The sequence below is a fragment of the Mercenaria mercenaria genome, chromosome 17 (genome assembly GCF_021730395.1).
Source record: "Mercenaria mercenaria strain notata chromosome 17, MADL_Memer_1, whole genome shotgun sequence".
Taxonomy (NCBI): domain Eukaryota; kingdom Metazoa; phylum Mollusca; class Bivalvia; order Venerida; family Veneridae; genus Mercenaria; species Mercenaria mercenaria.
In genome coordinates this window covers 71,610,121-71,630,641 of record NC_069377.1, presented here as the reverse complement: position 1 = coordinate 71,630,641, position 20,521 = coordinate 71,610,121, and the positions used below count along the sequence as shown (strand labels likewise).

The following is a 20,521-nucleotide window of genomic DNA, read 5'->3' as shown; positions in this document are numbered from 1 at the left end:
ACAAATCACAACAAAAAATGTTTGTATGTAACATAATTTAATATAACATTCAAAATCAATGTTTCTTACATCAATAAATGTAATCAAATAAGACTTAAAGCACTACAGAAGCTTTAGATAAAAAATAAATGTTTACTTCTGAGTAACAAAACTATTACTGATAGTATGTCTACCTAGACACTGAACACTTTAACTTTCTGTTTCACACAGTTACAATAAAGCTTACTTACATCAGGAAGGTGAACTACAAATTAACACAGGTGGATCTTTTTGACTAGTACAATTCATGGAGTAGATTAAAACCATTTAAATGCACAAAAATAACATTAAATCCGTAATTATTGATGTATTTAGTATCCCTAAATATTCCATACCCCTGCAAAAAAATACAAATAAATAGAACTGAAGTAAACATTCTCCTAAAAAAAAAGGCAAAATGTTTCAGATACTCATATAGCAAACATGTGTAAAATTGTTTCATTTTTCAATATATACTAAATATACTTACAACATACGGACAATACCACAAAGAAGTGTCTATTAATTCATGTGTAATATTTTGTCAAAGGACATAATTATATTCAAATGCTCTAACCTGACTTTCTATCTTGTTTTCAATCTTTTTTATAAAGAGGAACTTTCACAGCAGAAAGTGCTTCCACATTTTTCCACAAGCAATAAAATTATGAAAATTTAACTAGATAGTTTTGGCTTCTATTTCCACTTGACAACTTTTAAAATCTTTTTTTTTGCACATATATTTTGATTGAAATTTTGATCCTCATTTCAAGTTACTGCTGTTTTACCTTTAACAAGTACATCTGTACCAAAATTGTTAGTACATTGTACTTAACATTTCCTTGTACAAACTGGAATTTCAGTCCAAAACAAAACATTGACTTTGAGATAGAAACAAAACTAGTGCGTTTTAACTTGTAGCTTTAAAAGCTATATAAAACAACTAATATCTAAGATGAATTCTGAGTAAATTTACAGGTATAATAGTAAAGATTTAACGGAAACAGTCGTGGCACAGTATTTTCTTACGCAAAACGAGACAAAGAATTCAAATTACAACAAGATTATCCATCTGAATTCCACTGAAAGATTGAAGAGAGAGGTGATTTTCTCTAAAAACTGTATTTTTTACAGCATAACAAACTTCAAGTATAAAAAATGAATAACTAAGTAATTTTGTGACTGCAGTGGCAATAGAAATTTTGAGCTTCTTTGAAAAGTTTTACTTCTTCTTCTGAAAATGTTCAAGAAGCAAATCATATTATATCTGGTCACCATGGTAACAAAGAAAGCAATTAATCTACAGTTGATCAATTTAAACAAAACATCACAGTCCTTACAATTCTTTGGCATCAGGGAATAATTCAAAAATATTATGTGCCTGAAATTTATAGGCAACACCTAACAAGATGGCCACGATGGATCTTTATCGCTCACCCGACTCAAATGGGTACACCACTTCTTGGCAGAGGACCTCTACACAATGCTATATACCAAATACATAAGCTCAAGGCCTTGTGTTTTAGAGAGAAGATTTTTAAAGATTTTCCTACATAAATCTATACAAAATGTGTGACCTCCATGGGCAGGGCAAATTTTGACACCAAAGGCTAGGTCTTAATGAATATGGTAGAGGACCACTAGAGATGCTACATATCAAATGTCTTGGTCTTGCATCTTCAGACGACATTCTGAAAGTTTTTCTTATATAAGTCTACAATGTATGTAAAACATGTGACTCCTGGGCTGAGACAATTTTAACCCTGGTGGTTTGATTTGAACAAAACTGATAAAAGACCAAGACACACTAATGCTACATGCCAGATATCTAAGTTCTAGGGCTTCAGGCTTTACACAAGAAATTTTTTAAGATTCTCTTTCCACGCACGGGGCCAACTTTGACCCGAGAGGTATAACATGAACAAACTTATTAACACAATGCTACATGCCAAATACCTAAGCTCGGAGGCTTGAGGTTTCAGATAAGTAGAATCTTGTATAAAGGCTAGTTAAACAAGTGAACCCCGGGTGAGACAAATTTTGATCCCAGGGCCTGGAGTTTTTGAGAAGATTTCTTTAAGTTTTTCCATTTGGTTGTCATAACAACCAAAAATTCTGCAAGGAATGGAATTCTCTGAGCAACTTTAAAGACCATACCTTCCAGCAAATAGTTTCAGTGAAAAAGATGTTTAAGTAGAAATGATACCAGATCATCCATCTATACTTATAGTTCACTCTGAACATTGATCAGATGAGTCAAAAACGCCAAATTGTCAACAGCTTCATTTACATAAATCTAAAATACTCAGATTTTGAAGACATTTACATAAACTGCTAAGTGGAAGCGGTTTTCTTTTAGGACAAAACTATTCATATACCATTTCATTCTTATGAGGTGTAATAAAAGTTTTTTAATTTTCACAATGTCTCTTAACAGTTTTGTCAAAAAATGATTCTGATAGAGTATTTTTGCAATTCAAATTTAAGACATTTTGGACACCAGAAAGTTTTAAGATTTCACTTTTCCCTTTATTTCCAGGTGAATTCTTATAAATCTTTCAGGATATCTTAGCAAAAAAAGAAACATTGTAAATCTTTCGTTAACATTGGAAAAGAATTTTTTTTCTTCAAATTTTTCATACGCAAGAACTGTACACAGGGAAAAGTACATGCACTATTAAAGATATCTTAACAACAGAGACAGTTCCTACAACAGCCCCTGGGAAATTTTAAAATGAAGTATAACCTAACATGTTGCAAAATAAAGCTGAACTTTATGAAAAATTGATAAATCAAACAACAGACTACTGATAAAGGTCAACCAGGAGGACTATAAGCTGTAATATCATGTAGAAAGCATGGACCCTGTCTTCAGTCTTTGTAAGGACAAATTCTAATACAATATTTAACATAAACAACAATACTGTCAAATCTTACCCAACAGAATAACCTATTTACATCTGTATATAGAAGATCATAAGTAACGGTAACAACAATATCACATTAACATATACTTCACTGTATTATTGTATCAAAACATACATGTACAAACTGATAATCTGAAGGTCAGATAGAGGTCAAACACTGGATAAAATATTGAACTTTTTCTCTTTATTTGAGAAATTTGACATGTCATCATTTTTAAAAAGTGAGGCCATATTTAACCCTTATCAACCCTATCATATAGGACATGACTGATTCTGCTTTTGCGACCAGTGCAGATCAAGATCAGCCTGAACAACCGTGCAGTCTGATCATGATCTGCACTGTTCGCCATTTAGTCAGTATTTTTTTGGTAAACACCCCTTTTAACAATTGTCCGAACTGAAAGATGGACAAGTTCATTATAGAAATTTGGCAGGGCAAGGGTTAAAGTATTACCAGTACTTACAGAATGCCTTTCTACGACTCTCGATTCATAAAGGAAAGAAAACTGCATACAGTAAAGTGATAAAAAAATCAAAGCATAAATAGCTAAAATAAAACATCTTCCTGCTTACTAAAGAAACAGCTTTTACCACATGCTTTACAATATATACTGTTCTGTTTATCACAGGTGTCCCCTACCTGACCTTTGCTATAAAACATTTACTCAAATTCAGTTTTTGTTATAAAGCAAATGGGAAAAATATTTTCCTGTTTGCCATTAACAAAATTTTTAATTCATCAACAAGAAAATTATGGCAAAGACATAAAATAATACAAGATATATCAACATATATATATATATATATATATATATATATATATATATATATATATATATATATATATATATATATACAAGTGTCTCCATTGACATAAGTATTTTACTTACTGTTTAATCCATTTTTTTCTGATTTCTTATTTGATAAAAACCTAGATACAATTTACTCATCATTCTAAAGGGCCTGTACTAAAGGGACTAACCAACACATTTTAGGTGAAAAATAATTTCTCTCAAAAATAAAAAAAAAATAAGAAAGTACTCTGCAAGTGACTGGTGGTACAAACAAACTGACATAAGATTTTTGCAAGATATTCTTATAAATAAAAACTATTGTGCAGAAGGTAGTAAACCATTGCAACGCTTTTGAAATAATGCAGAAAATTAACATTCTTCTTGCATTTTTACCAATATCTAACTTTTATTTTCACTCACTTTATAATTTTTAATGTCATATACACATTCTATGCCAAACATGGTGGAAGTGAACATGCTGAAAAAGTTCACCCAAACTGTAGGCGAGAACCTTTAAGAATTTAAAATAAAATTTAAATCATTTCATTTTCACGGACAAAGATGTATTGTAATTTTCATAGGAAAATCCTTGTGTAATATTTTGGCCATGAAAGATCTGATTTTTTTCTCACAACTTTGTGCAATGCTTACATGTGTATATTATACCTTTCAAGATAATCTGAATGCTTCATTCATTCAATAACAAGTTGTGTCAAATGTGGAATTTTGCCAGAAAAAAAATGTATTGAATTTACAATGGAATACCCACTAAAATTTGTTTTTGACAACAAATAAAAATCTTACTGAGATATTTCAAAACTTTAAAACAATGTTATAACCAGGTTTAGAGTTCTTGAAAGTAATGTATAGTAGCAAAGATATTGTCTTATATTTAAAGAAATATCAAGGAAAAATCTTGCTACAGAAATTGTGAATTAATCGGTGGACTAGTAAATTTGCAAAACAACTCTCATACACAAATGCATTAACTGCTTTTAATTAAGTTTGTAACTTCCATATTAATCCAAAATTAATGAATACATTCAAGGATAGAAGACTGGTGTATAATCCACATCATTTCAGCATTAATGAAAGGGAGGTAACTTCAATAACAACAAGAGCTGTCGGATGACAGCGCGCTCGACTATTCGAAGAATTGATTGAAGAATGGGGTCAAAATATTTCCATAGATTTTCAGACAAAAGAAAAAAATGGATTAAACAAAAAATGTTCCTGTATTTGTGGATTTCGATTAGTCTTGCACTAAGTGGCAATGTGTGACCATGATGGCAAATATGTTATTAAGTTATATGTTAGGCAAAATATGGACTTGTATGAGAAATTTAACTAATTTCCAAGTCCAAAAAGGGTCATAATTCAGTCGAAATAGTTGACAGAGTTATGTACACTTGCCTACAGATGGAATTCATGTTGATATACTAGCTAGTGTTAAAAGTTTCAAAGCCACAGTTCAAATAGTTTTGACAAAAATTTCAAAGTCCAAAAAGGGCCATCATTCAGCCAAAATAGTTGTCAGAGTTATGTACTCTTGCCTACAGATGGAAATCATAATGATAAACAAGTGTTTAAAGTTTAAAAGTCATATGTCAAATAGTCTTGACAAAACATGGGCATATATGAAAACAGAACCAATTTCCAAGTTCAAAAAGGGCCATAATTCAGCCCAAATGCTTGATGGAGTTATGTACTCTTGCCTACAACTGGACATGGTGATGGTAAACAAGTGTTGAAAGTTTCAAAGCTTTATCTCAAAAGACTTTGTCAAAATGTAGAATGGTACGAAAAACTTAACCAAGATTTCTAAGTCAAAAAGGGGCAATAATTCAACCAAAATGCTTGATGGAGATATGTACTCTTGCCAACAACTGGACATGGTGATGGTAAACAAGTGTTGAAAGTTTCAAAGCTTTATCTCAAAAGACTTTGTCAAAATACGAACTGGTACGAAAAACTTAACCAAGATTTCTAAGTCAAAAGGGGTTATAATTCAGTCAAAATGCTTGACAGAGTTATGTCCTTTTGCCTACAACTGGACATGGTGATGGTAAACAAGTGTTGAAAGTTTCAAAGCTTTATCTCAAAAGATTTTTTCAAAATGTGGACTGGTACGAAAAACTTAACCAGGGTGTGACGCCGACGCCGTGGTGAGTAGGTTAGCTCTACTTATTCTTCGAATAGTCGAGCTAATGATTATAATCTTCTAACTTGTTGGAGATATATATTTTTTGGGCAAGAACTTGTGAACCAAATATTTTGTTTTATTATCAGAAAATGTGTTGTACTTTAATCATCACACCAGCAACCAGTCACACTGTCATTACACTGGCAACCAGTCACACTGTCATCACAGTGGCAACCAGTCACACAATAATCACACTGGCAACCAGTCACACTGTCATCACAGTGGCAACCAGTCACACAATAATCACAGTGGCAACCAGTCACACTGTCATCACAGGGACAACCAGTCACACTGTCATCACACTGGCAAATAGTCTGACAATAATCACAGTGGCAACCAGTCACACTGTCATCAAAGGGACAACCAGTCACACAATAATCACACTGGCAACCAGTCACACAATAATCACACTGGCAACCAGTCACACTGTCATCACAGGGACAACCAGTCACACAATAATCACAGTGGCAACCAGTCACACAATAATCACAGTGGCAACCAGTCACAAAATAATCACAGTGGCAACCAGTCACACTGTCATCACAGTGACAACCAGTCACACAATAATCACACTGACAACCAGTCACACAATAATCACACTGGCAACCAGTCACACAACAAGAGGACCATGATGGTCCTGAATCGCTCACCTCTTCCTACATGACACAGTTTTGAGTATGACGTCGTTTTTTCTATTATTTGACATAGTGACCTAGTTTTTGAGCTCATGTGACCCAGTTTTGAACTTGACCTAGATATTATCAAGATAAAAACTCTGACCAATTTTCATGAAGATCCATTGAAATATATGGTCTCTAGAGAGGTCAAAAGATTTTAATAATTTTAGACCTACTGACCTAGCTTTTGACCGCAGTTGACCCAGTTTCAAACTTGACCTAGATATCATCAAGATGAACATTCAGAACAACTTTCATACAGATCCCATGAAAAGTATGGCTTCTAGAGAGGTCACAAGGTTTTTCTATTATTTGACCTACTAACCTAGTTTTTTTGGCACGTGACCCAGTTTCAAACTTGACCTAGATATCATCAAGGTGAACATTCTGACCAATTCTTATGGAGACCCATTCACAAGTATGGTCTCTAGAGAGGTCACAAGGTTTTTCTATTTTTAGACCTAATGACCTAGTTTTTCACCGCACATGACCCTGTTTCAAACTTGACCTAGATATCATCCAGATAAACATTCAGACCAATTTTCATACAGATCCTATGAAAAATATGGCCTTTAGAGAGGTCACAAGGTTTTTCTATTATTTGACCTACTGACCTAGTTTTTGATGGCACGTGACCCACTTTCAAACTTGATCTAGATATCATCAAGATGAACATTCAGACCAATTTTCATACAGATCCCATGAAAAATATGGCCTTTAGAGAGGTCACAAGATTTTTCTATTATTTGACCTACTGACCTAGTTTTTGACCGCACGTGACCAACTTTCGAACTTGACCTAGATATCATCAAGGTGAACATTCTGACCAATTTTCATGAAGATCTCATGAAATATATGGCCTCTAGAGAGGTCACAAGGTTTTTCTACTTTTAGACCTACTGACCTAGTTTTTGATCGCACATGACCCAGTTTCGAACTTGACCTAGATATCATCAAGATGAACATTCTGACCAACTTTCATACAGATCCCATGAAAAATATGGCCTCTAGAGAGGTCACAAGGTTTTTCTATTATTTGACCTACTGACCTAGTTTTTGATGGCACGTGACCCAGTTTCGAACTTGACCTAGATATTATCAAGGTGAACGTTCTGACCAATTTTCATGAAGATCTTGTGAAATATATGGCCTCTAGAGAGGTCACAAGGTTTTTCTATTTTTAGACCTACTGACCTAGTTTTTGACGGCACATGTCCTAGTTTCGAACTTGACCTAGATATCATCAAGGTGAACATTCTGACCAAGTTTCATGAAGATCTTGTGAAATGTATGGCCTCTAGAGAGGTCACAAGGTTTTTCTATTTTTAGACCTACTGACCTAGTTTTTGATGGCACGTGAACCAGTTTCGAACTTGACCTAGATATCATCAAGATGAACATTCTGACCAACTTTCATAAAGATCCCATGAAAAATGTGACCTCTAGAGTGGTCACAAGCAAAAGTTTACGGACATACGCACGGACGGACGGACGACGGACACCGCGCGATCACAAAAGCTCACCTTGTCACTTTGTGACAGGTGAGCTAAAAATCACAGTGGCAACCAGTCACACAATAATCACAGTGGCAACCAGTCACACTGTCATCACAGTGACAACCAGTCACACAATAATCACACTGACAACCAGTCACACAATAATCACACTGGCAACCAGTCACACAATAATCACAGTGGCAACCAGTCGCACTGTCATCACAGTGACAACCAGTCACACAATAATCACAATGACAACCAGTCACACAATAATCACAGTGGCAACCAGTCACACTGTCATCACAGTGACAACCAGTCGCACAATAATCACAGTGGCAACCAGTCACACAATAATCACAGTGGCAACCGGTCACTTTGGAAACCATTCACACTATCATCACAGCTGCAACCATTCACACTATGACATCATTATCAGTGTCAACTAGCGATAGTATAATCACAGTGGCAAACCAATTGCTTTGACAAACCAGTTACTTTGGCAACCAGTCACACTACAATCACAGACAGTGTTTGGCACATCAATATTGCCAGTTTGGGACATCATGAGACTTATTCATGATTGTCACTAAGATTGCAAACAAAAAACAACAAGATTTCATAGTCAATGAAGAAAATAGCTATAAAAAATATTGTTATGGGATGGGCAAAAGTTATACAGAGTTTTGAGCCATCAAATAATAGAAAATGACCACAGACCACCTAAATTGCTTTAGTCAATCCGAGTGCTTGAGTTGACCAGAGTGCTTGAGCCATCAATGCCTACTGCCAAGTGATTTTGCCTTTGAGACGAGTGCAGACCATCAGCATCCAAGTTTCTGTGCAGGCTGATCTTGGACTTCACTGTGTGTTATTCAGTCAGTAAATTTTCAGTGAACACCCCTTTGAATCATAAGTGGTACTGCCAAAACTAAATGATGGACCAATCCATTTTATAAATCTCAATATCAAAGCTTAACAAGAACAGAAAGAGCAGGTGGTTAAAGCATGAACTCCTGTAGTAAAAATACATAAATTTCTGAACACAAAAAAATAATTATATTCTATGTATATGTAGTTTAAAAAATAAATGAACTGAAATTATTGTTTTAAGTTCTATTCATGAACAAAACATGTTCTTATACAGCAAGTGACTGTTCATAAATATTTCCAATAAGTTATTTTCCCTTACACTATCTACAGGTTATATATAGCCAGACAAAAAAGGGAAAGTAGACTGGAGAAAAATAAATACATAACAGTAACAAATATTTTTCTGCAAATTGTACAGATTCTTTCTAGTGTTCTAGTTTTATGAACATTAAAACTGAATATATCTGGCTACGAATCCATGGCAATTACCAAAAGTATACAAAACTAGTGCATTTGCAAGAAATTATATAAAAAATAATGTAAGAGAGGCATTTCTATTTTAGAGGTACATATATTACAAGTCTATGTATGTGAAGTATATGCTGGTCTATAAAAATAAGCTGAATTGCAGAATTTAGTTTCCCTGCAATTGCCATATGTTACTGTTGTATGATGGCATGTTGTTTTCTGATACGCCTTATTAAAGAACATACCAGGGCTAGTGAAGTATAACATATCCACATCATACTTGCTCTACAGCTGGTCCACAGTCTCTGAATCACAATTCGGATTAATTCACTCTCACACATATTTAAACACATCTTGTCTATAGCTTATAAAAACTTATGTGAAATAATGTAACTTACTGTTCTCTAGATAAACCAAATTAGACAACTTCATTTTATTCTTAAATGCACATCTGGTAATTTCTTTCTAGATGATAAAATAAATGAAGAAAATTCTATTCGACAGATATTTTTCCATTTTTCTGTGAAACAAGATAGCTATAAGTTCAAAACCTTATTATCTCCCTTATACACTAATATCCTGTATTGTCTGACAATATATATCTGAATGTTATCCAAATGGACATGCTTCTGCATGTTACAAAAACTACTGCAACATGAACTCTTTACAAGAGGACTGAGGCTGCTATCAATAAGAGCGCCGCCAAGCGGGGCAATATACGCCCAAAGGGTTACATCACAGGATGGGAAAATTTAAAGAACATGACTGCTGAAGCCCAAAGGACAGGAACAACAAAAAGAAGAAATTCAAAAAAAAAAAAATTTCCAAGTCCACAAAAAAATTCTTACCAGGTAAAGTTATGTCAAAATACATCTAACAAGAGCACCGCCTTGCGGGTGCTGACGCTCATCTGATTTTTTTTGTGCAATAGAAATATTGTCCTACCCATGATTTTCTAAGTCTAAAAAGGGCCATCATTCTTGCAAAAAGCAGGATAGAATTATGTTTCTTGATGTACAGTGTCCACTTATGATGGTGAAAAACTGTTGCAAGTTTTAAAGCAATAGCTTTGATAGTTTATGAGAAAAGTTGACTTAAACATAATACTCAACCAAGAAAATGATTTTCTAAGTCCAAAAGGGGCAATAATTATTGCAAAAAGCAGGATGGAGTTATGTTGCTTGCTGTACAGGGTCAGCTTATGATGGTGAACAAGTGTTGCAAGTTTCAAAGCAATAGCTTTGATAGTTTAAGAGAAAAAGTTGACCTAAACATAAAACTTAACCAAGAAATCTGATATTTTCTAAGTCCAAAAGGGGCCATAAATCTTGCAAAAAGCAGGACGGAGTTATGTTTCTTGCTGTACAGGGTCAACTTATGATGGTGAACAAGTGTTGCAAGTTTTAAAGCAATAGCTTTGATAGTTTAGGATAAAAGCTGACCTAAACATAAAACTTAACCAAGAAAACTGATTTTCTAAGTCCAAAAGGGGCAATAAATCTTGCAAAAAGCAAGATGGAGTTATGTTTCTTGATGTACAGGGTCTGCTTATGATGGTGAACAAGTATTCCAAGTTTCAAAGCAATAGCTTTGATACTTTAGGAGAAAAGTTGACCTAAACATAAAACTTAACCAAGAAATCTGATATTTTCTAAGTACAAAAGGGGCCAAAAATCTTGCAAAAAGCAAGATGGAGTTATGTTTCTTGCTATACAGGGTCAGCTTATGATGGTGAACAAGTATTCCAAGTTTCAAAGCAATAGCTTTGATAGTTTAGGAGAAAAGCTGACCTAAACATAAAACTTAACCAGGCAACGCCGACGCAGACGCCGACGCCGACACCGACGCCGACGCCGACAACCGCTCAAGTGATGACAATAACTCATCATTTTTTTTCAAAAAATCAGATGAGCTAAAAATTGGATGTACCATCCATGTTGTACCACAGAAAAGTGGTCTCGGTTTTTCCCTACAGCCAATAATAAAAAAAGTTTCAAAATAAGCTATACATAGTAACCAAAAAGGGAAGTAATTCCAAAAAAATTTATTGTAAAAGAACAAAAAGGGATCTGCCAAATAAAAACAAGAGCACTGCAATGCATAGCAATATATACAAAGCAGTCATATATGAACTTTGACCCCTAAGTGTGACCTTGACCTTGAAGCGATTCCATTAAAACATGCACTCTGCACGTCGCCTCAGTGTGGTGGACATTTGTGCCACTTTTCTTCAAAATCCTTCAAGCAGTTCAAGAGTTACAGAGCGGACACGAAACACACTCATATGACCATTGACCCCTAAGTGTGACCTTGACCTTGAAATGAGACATCCAAAACATGCACTCTGCATGACGTCTCGGTGTGGTGAACATTTGTGTCAAGTTTTTTTGAAATCCTTCAAGGGGTTCAAGAGTTACAGAGCGGACACGAAATTGCTAACGGACGGACGGAAGATCCCACAGATGGACCTTTATTGGGTATTTCTTTTATTAAAAAGTACCCAATAAGCGACAAAAAGTACCCCAAAAACATTACGGAATGAATAAAATTTACTGTTACCTATTGTTCTCTGTACCCAACAAATGTTCATTCGTGGGCTCGGACAGACGGACGGACACCGGGACCATAACATAATACGTCCCTTTGGGCGTATAATAAACTGCTGAATAAAGTCCACGTGAAAATACCAGAATTTACAGTACTGTTTTTACAATCCTATTTTAACTTTGTAAGAACTTATGTGACTGTAGGCTGGTATTTATTACGTGAACAATGAAACATTATAGTCTCATCACAACTATTGTGTGAAGTTTCTCTCAGCATCTACAAACTAATTTAAGTAGCAAATAACATAATTGAGCCGCGCCATGAGAAAACCAACATACTGTAGTGCGTTTGCAACCAGCATGGATCCAGACCAGCCTGCGCATCTGCACAGTGTTCAGGATCCATGCTGTTTGCTAATGGTTTTTCTGGATGTGCAGGCTGGTCGCAAATGCACTATGTTACTTTTCTCATGGCGCGGCTCATTTATTTACATTTACATAAGCTATCATGTTATACATGATTATATATTAATATGAAAATCAAAGAAGAAACAAACAAATATATTGCCCCTACATACACTAATACATAAGAACCAGATTGCTGAAGGCACAGAAAATATAGAACTATCTGAACACAGAAATATTGCTACAAAATTATATTGAAGCACTACATATGCAATAACAAATAAAATATTTACAATCATTCATGTTTAACAAACTTTTCATAAGTACAGGTATGGTAACCCTCAAAATGACCCTATCATGATACCAACATATGCTCAGTTCAGGAAATCTTTTTTGGGAGGTAATTATATGAAAAAAGAAACAAGAGCTGTCCAAATGCTGGAATAATCAAATTGTTGTACCAGAAGCAGGAATATTACCCTAAATTTTATAATATCTATAGAGTTTCAATCCAGTATCTGCATCAATTTTGGAGTAACTTGCATGCAAAACTTTAACCAGAAGTTTATAAGTTCAAAAGGGGAAGTTCCAATTCAATATTTGCATTAGTTTGTGGCAAACATTTCTGCCAAGATATTTAAGAACATCTTCATCCATGGCTAAGTTACAGCCAAGACAAGAGAAACTGCATCAACTTTTGACTTTTGACCCCTAAGTGTGACCTTGACCTTTCAACTACTCCTGACAAATTTGGCAATTTTCAAAAAAAAATTCGCTGTTTTATTATGTCGAATTTTGTTTTAACATTATTTTGATTACTGTACTAATCATTCTTTTGAGTAAAACAATTAACAGCTCAAATAATTTGTGAAATTTAACCAGTTTCAACATTAAAAGATTGCTTAAAAGTTATAAATATACCAGAGGCAACAGCAATAAATTTTACTGGTAAAAAATCAACAACATTTCATAAATCAGTGAAGAAAATAACTATGGTAAAACACAGAATTTTACCAATATATAAGCTGTGGCCACATAATCTCTACTGACCAATCAAATTTCAATGATTTTGTGTAACAAAAAGTCAAATTATTTAACAATACTAATACAACAAGAACCAATATTTCATAATGTGTTACAAGTACAAAATTATACATTTACAATAAAGTCATATGAATATTTTAATCATCGTCCAGATCAGATATCAAGGTATGATACTCTGCATTACCTCCCCCTCTTTTATCATGTCGTGATCTTGCTTGAGATTTATCAAAATGAATTAAGTCATCCATTTCTAAATTTTCATCATCATCATCTTCAAGGGGAAGAAACCCATTTCTCTCCTGTACTTTCAGAGTTATTCCTCTTCCCACTGCCACGCATTGCATTAATATGAAAATCACAAGAGACAATATGCTTAAAACTAGACTAGAATACATTAGAACAATGGCACCTAAGTTTTCATACAGATAACCTGTAACAACTGGGACAATCATTTGACCAAGTGCCGATCCTATCACAAAAACGGCTGTGGATTTTCCAGTGAGATGGAAGTAGTTCTCCGCCCAGGATATTCCAGCAGGAAACGCAGACGACATTCCAAGGCCAAGAATCAACGTTCCCAGCCACAACAGTTTATCATAGACATGAATTCCTATAGATAGCACTAATCCTCCAATTATCATAAATATCAAGTCAATAATCAACATGACCCTGGGCCCACAACACTTCGACAGGAAGATTGAAAGACCCCGCCCAGTTGCCAATGAACCCCAAAATATGGCTGCTGCCATAGCACCTTGCTCCTTCGGCCACTTGTTGAAATCTACAGCAAATGTAGTAACCAAAGCTCCAAATGTTACTTCCAATCCCATGTAGCAGAAAAAGAACACGCCTAGTAACACAATCAATACAGCTTTAGCACTTGTTACAGGGGATCGGAATCTTTCAAGTTCCTCAAAATCTCTACCTGGTGTTAAACGTCTCTTGTCTTTGCAATACAGCACTAAGAACAAGATTGCAATCAGAAATAATGCTAAACCTGTAATTAGGTAGGCAAACTGTATTTTGGAAATATTCTTCACTGCATGAATTGCATTGTTTAGAAAACTGTCTACAGTAGATTCTGGTTTCATTGAGACTTCAGTGGTACTCAGTTTATCATCAGAAAGTGTAGAATTGGTGGTCAGAGAGACCACTGTGACAGATGAACTGGTACTGGAAACTTTTGGTGTTGTGGTAACTAGGCTGACAGTCGTATTTGTGTTTTTGTCATTGTGTTCTGTAGGCTGATTCAATGCTGTTGTTTTCTTTGTACTAGACTCAGTTGCTTTTTCCTGTGTTGCTGGTGGTGGTGTTGGCTTCTTTGGTGTAGTAACTTTCACAGTTGTTGTTGTAAGTTTTTCTGTTGTTGTCACTATTCTTGTTGTTGTTGTCTCTGTTGTTGTTGTTTTTTGGGTAGTTGTCGTTGTTGTCGATGGAGCTGTTGTAGTTTGTGTTGTTGTCGTTGATGGAGTTGTAGTTTGTGTTGTTGTTGTAGTTGGTGGTGGTGGTGTTGTAGTAGTGGTTGGTTTCTTTGTTGTTGATTTTGTAGCTAGAATGGTAGTAGTGTTTGGCTTTATACTTGACTTGATAGTTCCATCTGGACTGACTGTTTCTGTACTCTTGTTATTTGTTGCCTCTGAAGAATTCTTTGGCTTCAATGTTGAAGAAATATTTGATATATTCATAGCACTTGCCCCGCCACTGTTGTTACTGGATAACTGTGAGATATTTTCTGCTTTAGAATTATTACTTATGCCTGGTGCTGTAGTGCTCACTTCTTCCTTCACAGATCCTGAATCTGATTCACTTTCACCACCTGTGTTTGCAGGTATTTTAGGTTTGTGAATAACTTTACCATCCGCAGTTGCTGGTTCTCTATTGGTATCGGTAGCTGCACTTGGTTTATGAAATTTAACTTCAGTTGTTGTGGATTGTGTAGTTATAAGTGTGTTCATTTCTGTGCTGGTGACACCATTAGTACCATTTGGCATTACTGAGATATTACTTTTAGCTTTGAAAGTGTCTGACACATTTTTATTGACAACTTCATCAGAACTTGTACTCAAATCTTCACTATTTTGTGAGGTTTCTGGAACTAAACTTTCAGATTCTTTTTTATTTTCATAAACATTGTCTGCAGTACTTCCTGTACTAGTAGCTTCAGTATCAGCATGACCAGGACCTGTTCCTGCTTCCTTAGCCTCATCATTGATTGGAGTAACAGGACTTTCAACTGGCTTTTTAGCATCATCTGCCTTTGGTGTTGTTGTCGTTCCTAAAACTGGATCATCTGGATTACCATTTGTTGTATCTCTCTTTGATACATATCTTTTCCATTTCCACCATCCACTATAACCTCCTTCATCATCTCCAGACTGTCTTTTAAATCGTATTTTACTATTTCTAAAAATGTCTTTTCTTATAGTTAAGTCATGATCACCTTCTATTACATAAAATTTGGCACTGTTTCCAGCACGCTTGTTTCTTTTCCAGCCTTCCTCCTTTCCATGTACAAGTTCTTGTAAATCAGTATTAAGTTTGTTAAAATGAAGATATGAAAATTCTGGTGATCTTTTTGTTATATTTGGATGTACATGTAGCTGATTAGTCAAGAATGGAGCCACAGGAATATTTCCTTGAACAATACTGGATGTATTTGTAACTACACCCCCGTGGGAGAGGAATGGTTTTGCCAGCAGCGGCGCAACAAATGCTCCTATTCCAAAAGCGAAATGTAACGTCTGTATGTATGGTGGATTCTTCTTGCCCCAAAGCTGGATACAGAACACATTGCCACCTGAAACACATCAAAACTTATTAAACCTGGAATGCTTTAAATACCTGTTCCAGAGACACACAGACTTTGATCAGGAGGAAAACAAAACAGAAATGGTATTTTTTCTTTACAGTTTTATGGGACTGGATGGAATTTACATTTTAAAACTAACTGTTCCATAGCTATGTAAATTATTAATACAATATGCCTGTTGATATCTACAATGTTAAAACTACCGGTATCACAGACTGTCTAGTTCACATGTCAGCTAATGATAAGATTACTTATTCTGAAATTCCTATTTCTATTAACTTTCTCACAGTATTACCAGTATCAAGTGCTCCCATGGTGATTCCTTGCAAGGCAAACATTGTTGCCATGACAACCAATGTCAGACTCCATGGAATGGCCACTGTTGCTACAGAAGACACCAGTAAAGTACAGAACAACAGGAGCTGTTTGTCAAAGCAGTCAAACAGGACTCCACCTAGAAGTGCTCCAAGCAGGTAACCCAGTGACCTTGAGGCAAACACAATCATCATTTCAAATGTTGTGGCCTTGACCTGATCTTCAAGGTCAAGTAATGTTGGACCAGGAATAGCCACACACAAACCCTGAAAAATACAACACTTTTTTTCAAAAGGTGTCACACACTACTGCAACAGAAGAAAACAATCAACAGAAGTCACGTTATAAAAAGATGTAGTGAATCTACCAGTCCCATGAGTTGTGTATAAGGAGATTCCACCAGAGGTCAATGAGACATGTCCAATTACAAGGTTCTGGTGAGTTTTGGGACATACTTTACTCATACGGTGGGATTTCCTTTCTCCCCTATGAGACTGAATATTCTGAATAAAATATCACTGTAAGATCTTATTTTTCTTTAACACTCACACTGATTCACATACTTCTTCATTCATCTTTGTGTTTTGGGTTGCGGGTTTACCCCGCTACCAAAGTTTCAAATGTATTTCTGACAATCATATAGCATCTTTATTTCATTCCTTATCACATCAAAAGGATGTTCATGTGCTATACAAAATAGTCCCATTCATGAAAAATGCGGATGAATTATCAATGATAAAGCAGTTCTAATTCAACCTGTATCCATTCACACTGACCATTTACATTATATAAGATCTATCAATGATAAGGCATTCTAGCCCATGGTTACATCACTGATTTCCAGCTGGCAATTTAGAGAAGTTCATGTAAGGTCAGGCAGAGTTCATCTTAGATATGAGACAAATTTGTATTTGTTTCTCATACATGTATATTTATAAATTGGCATTTGCTTTGTTAAACCACTAACTTTAAATCCCCCCTACTGGATGTACGCACATATTGAGTGTACAAGTTAAACATAGGTTTAATACAGTACATTCAATGCGTGCATACGCTTAATGCGGGAGATTTAATACCGACCACCATTAAACAGAAAATAAATCTACCAAACCCGCAACCACCAGACGTCTCAAGGCTTTGATTAGTATGAATGCATTATTATCTTTGCTAAAATTCATTACCTCCAGCATAAAAAGTATTTGATTGCCACAGTATTTGGAAAAAGTAATGTTAATACTTGATGATGTCATTTCAGCTTTTAAGTTAATTGTTACATGATGTCACTGCAAGGTTCTAGAAGTATGTTTCCAATAATGAGTCAGTATTTAAATATAATGTTTTAAAGGGCAACAAAATAAACCTACATGTACCTTGCCACTTAAGCATGTTAAGTTGTGGAAATCAGGAAATCTCATCCTCTGTATGTACAAAAACTACACTGAACCAAGGTTTTGGACAAGATCTTAACCTAAGTTGGGTTCTCCTCGTCCACATCTCTCAACAATATTCTATAATCACTTTCTCCACAACTTAATGGTTGTGGCAGATTTATTAATCACTCAATTTACTATCATTATGTTTTACGGTAAAACTTATGCATGCACCAAGTAAGACAAGCAATGTGACATACCAGAATTTAATTTTGACTACTGGTACTCAGTTTCACAGGTGAGAAAGTATCTTGTTTATCACTGCAGAATAAAGCAACATCTTTGGTAAAGAAGAGGACCGTGATAGACCTGTATTGCTCACCTGACCTATATCTTTAAACTTTACCCATCTTACAGATGACAACTATACTATTCTGACTGCTTCATAAAGATCCAGTAGAAAATGTGACCTTTGAAGAAAGTTCATTTGAAATAGTAACCAAGCTTTTTATCTCAGATACCCAAATTTGTAAAAATGCCTAGATTTCATCAAGACACAATTTATGACCAGCTTTCATACAGATCTGGCAGAAAATATGGCTGCTACGCATGTTGACAAAATTTTTCTATAATTTGGTATGTCCTAATTTTTGACCCAGCTTCTAACTTGGCCTGGATTTAATAAAGACAACATTCTGACCAAGCTTCATGAAGATCAGGTAAAAATTGTGACCTGTAGTGTGTTTTAACCCGAGAGACCTAGTTTCAAAATTAGCCAGAATATTAGATAAGAAAGGAAATATGACCTCTAGTTTTAACAATTTTTCTACGAAGGTCCAATACTAAGGAAAGTGAACATTTTAATTTCTTTTAAAAAGCACAGAAACTATTTCATTTTATTGGAAAATGAAAGTTGGTATGTAGAAATTCGAAATAAATCGCAGTATATGTACAATTATTTTTCTATGAAGTATGAAGAAAGTTAAAAAGACCTGGGGGGTCATTCTGTCGATTCATTGAAATTTCAACATAATACACATACATTTCTTTGAGTTCCAAAGACCTTCTGTAAATTTTGACCTGCCAATCTTCATTATTTAGTGTCTTGCAGAAGTCTATGCACTGGCTATGAAAAAAATTGCCAACTCACTTTCCCTTAGTAATGGACCTTTGACATATTGATCTGTTCTGACCCAAAATGACCCAGTTTCAAAACATGACCTGTATGTAATAAAGACAAACATTCTGACCATGTTTCATACAGATCAGGTGGAAATTATGGCCACTTGAGTATTAACAAGTTTGTTTTTATTACTTGACCTAAGAGCAGTTTTTATACAAAAATCACTTACGAGGACAAGAAATCCTAATGAAAGACAGATAGTCTTTGTGAGCTTTTTCGTCCATTCTTGTGACTTTGGTACCCGTGTGTCACCTACATCAAGCAAGAGACCAGAGTCATCTCTGATCAAAACTTCTTCTTCAGCGAGCCCCATCGCTCATCTATATCACTTCCAGTCTCTGGTATCTGAAAAGAGAAGGAATCACTTTTTCAACTGACCAATTTAAAAGATCTTGTCAAAACCAACAGACACCTCAGAAAAATGGGATTCTACAGGAGTTAGTACCGCCTCAGTAGCCTAGTGGTAGAGCGCCTGCTTCTATTGCGGGAGGTCGTGAGTTCGATCCCTGGCCGCATCATACCAAAGACGTAAAAAAAAATAGTACTAGTAGCTTCCTCGCTTGGTGCTCAGCATTAAGAGGGCAGTGCTAAGACTGTTCAGCCCAGTGTCAGTATAATGAGTCTGGGTGGGGTATCATGTCACATGTGTGATATTCAAGCGAAGCAGTACTATAATGTTGGGCACTGTGCTCACTGCTACAATTAGACAACATCGTTTATATGAACACACACACTCTACATGAGTTATGACCAATTAACTCCAGACATTCTGTAATGCTGATAACATAGGGGATATATCTGGCATCAAACACTCTGTTGTTTATACTACTTGTATTCCAACAATACTTATGCCTGCTGTCTAAATATGACCAAATATATATTGAACAAATGAGAGAGAATCTGAATCTGGACTTATCCAAATTGTCAAAAGTATATTCAAATGTGGTTGATTTTCAGTCCACAAACTACTAGTAACCTAAACTAGAGATTGATTTTCATGAAAAATTTATGTCTCCCACCACAAAGTTTATACCATGCAGAAATTCCAAAATGCCATTAATTAAAGACCATAACTCCTAGGAAAATCACTGAACCATAAAATTCAAAGGACATACACCCATATGCTTGGCAATGGTATTAAACTCGTCTGAAGTTTGATGAAATTCCAACTAGTGGCATAGGAGTAGCACAGAGCAAAAAATCTGACAAATCAAGGGTCATGACTCCGCTGAAAGTCATTTAGTCAGAACATGACAATAATATGCACAACTTAGCTTCACACTAATTACATAGAAGGTTTGGTGAAATTCAGCTAAATCATATGCAGCAAATAGTGTAAACACTATATAATATGACAATTCAAGGGCTATAACTCTGCTGAAAATCATTGAATCAG

General features: G+C 35.2%; 2 protein-coding genes across 2 annotated transcripts in view; one reads left to right on the top strand and one right to left on the bottom strand.

Moving 5' to 3' along the window:
• Nucleotides 1–18: 18 nt before the first annotated feature.
• Nucleotides 19–20,521, bottom strand: part of LOC123537019 (uncharacterized) — a 28,337-nt gene continuing 7,834 nt past the window's right edge. Inside the window, exons 2-4 of the mRNA XM_053528585.1 lie at nucleotides 19,295–19,470; nucleotides 16,553–16,838; nucleotides 19–16,245 (exon numbers count right to left, since the gene is read on the bottom strand). Coding sequence (XP_053384560.1) covers nucleotides 13,586–16,245; nucleotides 16,553–16,838; nucleotides 19,295–19,438 — 3,090 coding nt within the window. The 5' untranslated portion in view covers nucleotides 19,439–19,470 and the 3' untranslated portion in view covers nucleotides 19–13,585. The remainder of the gene's footprint in view (nucleotides 16,246–16,552; nucleotides 16,839–19,294; nucleotides 19,471–20,521) is intronic.
• Nucleotides 6,032–6,574, top strand: LOC128550037 (mucin-5B-like). The gene has a single exon (XM_053527900.1). It carries the CDS (start codon nucleotides 6,032–6,034, stop codon nucleotides 6,572–6,574), a length of 543 nt encoding a protein of 180 aa, XP_053383875.1.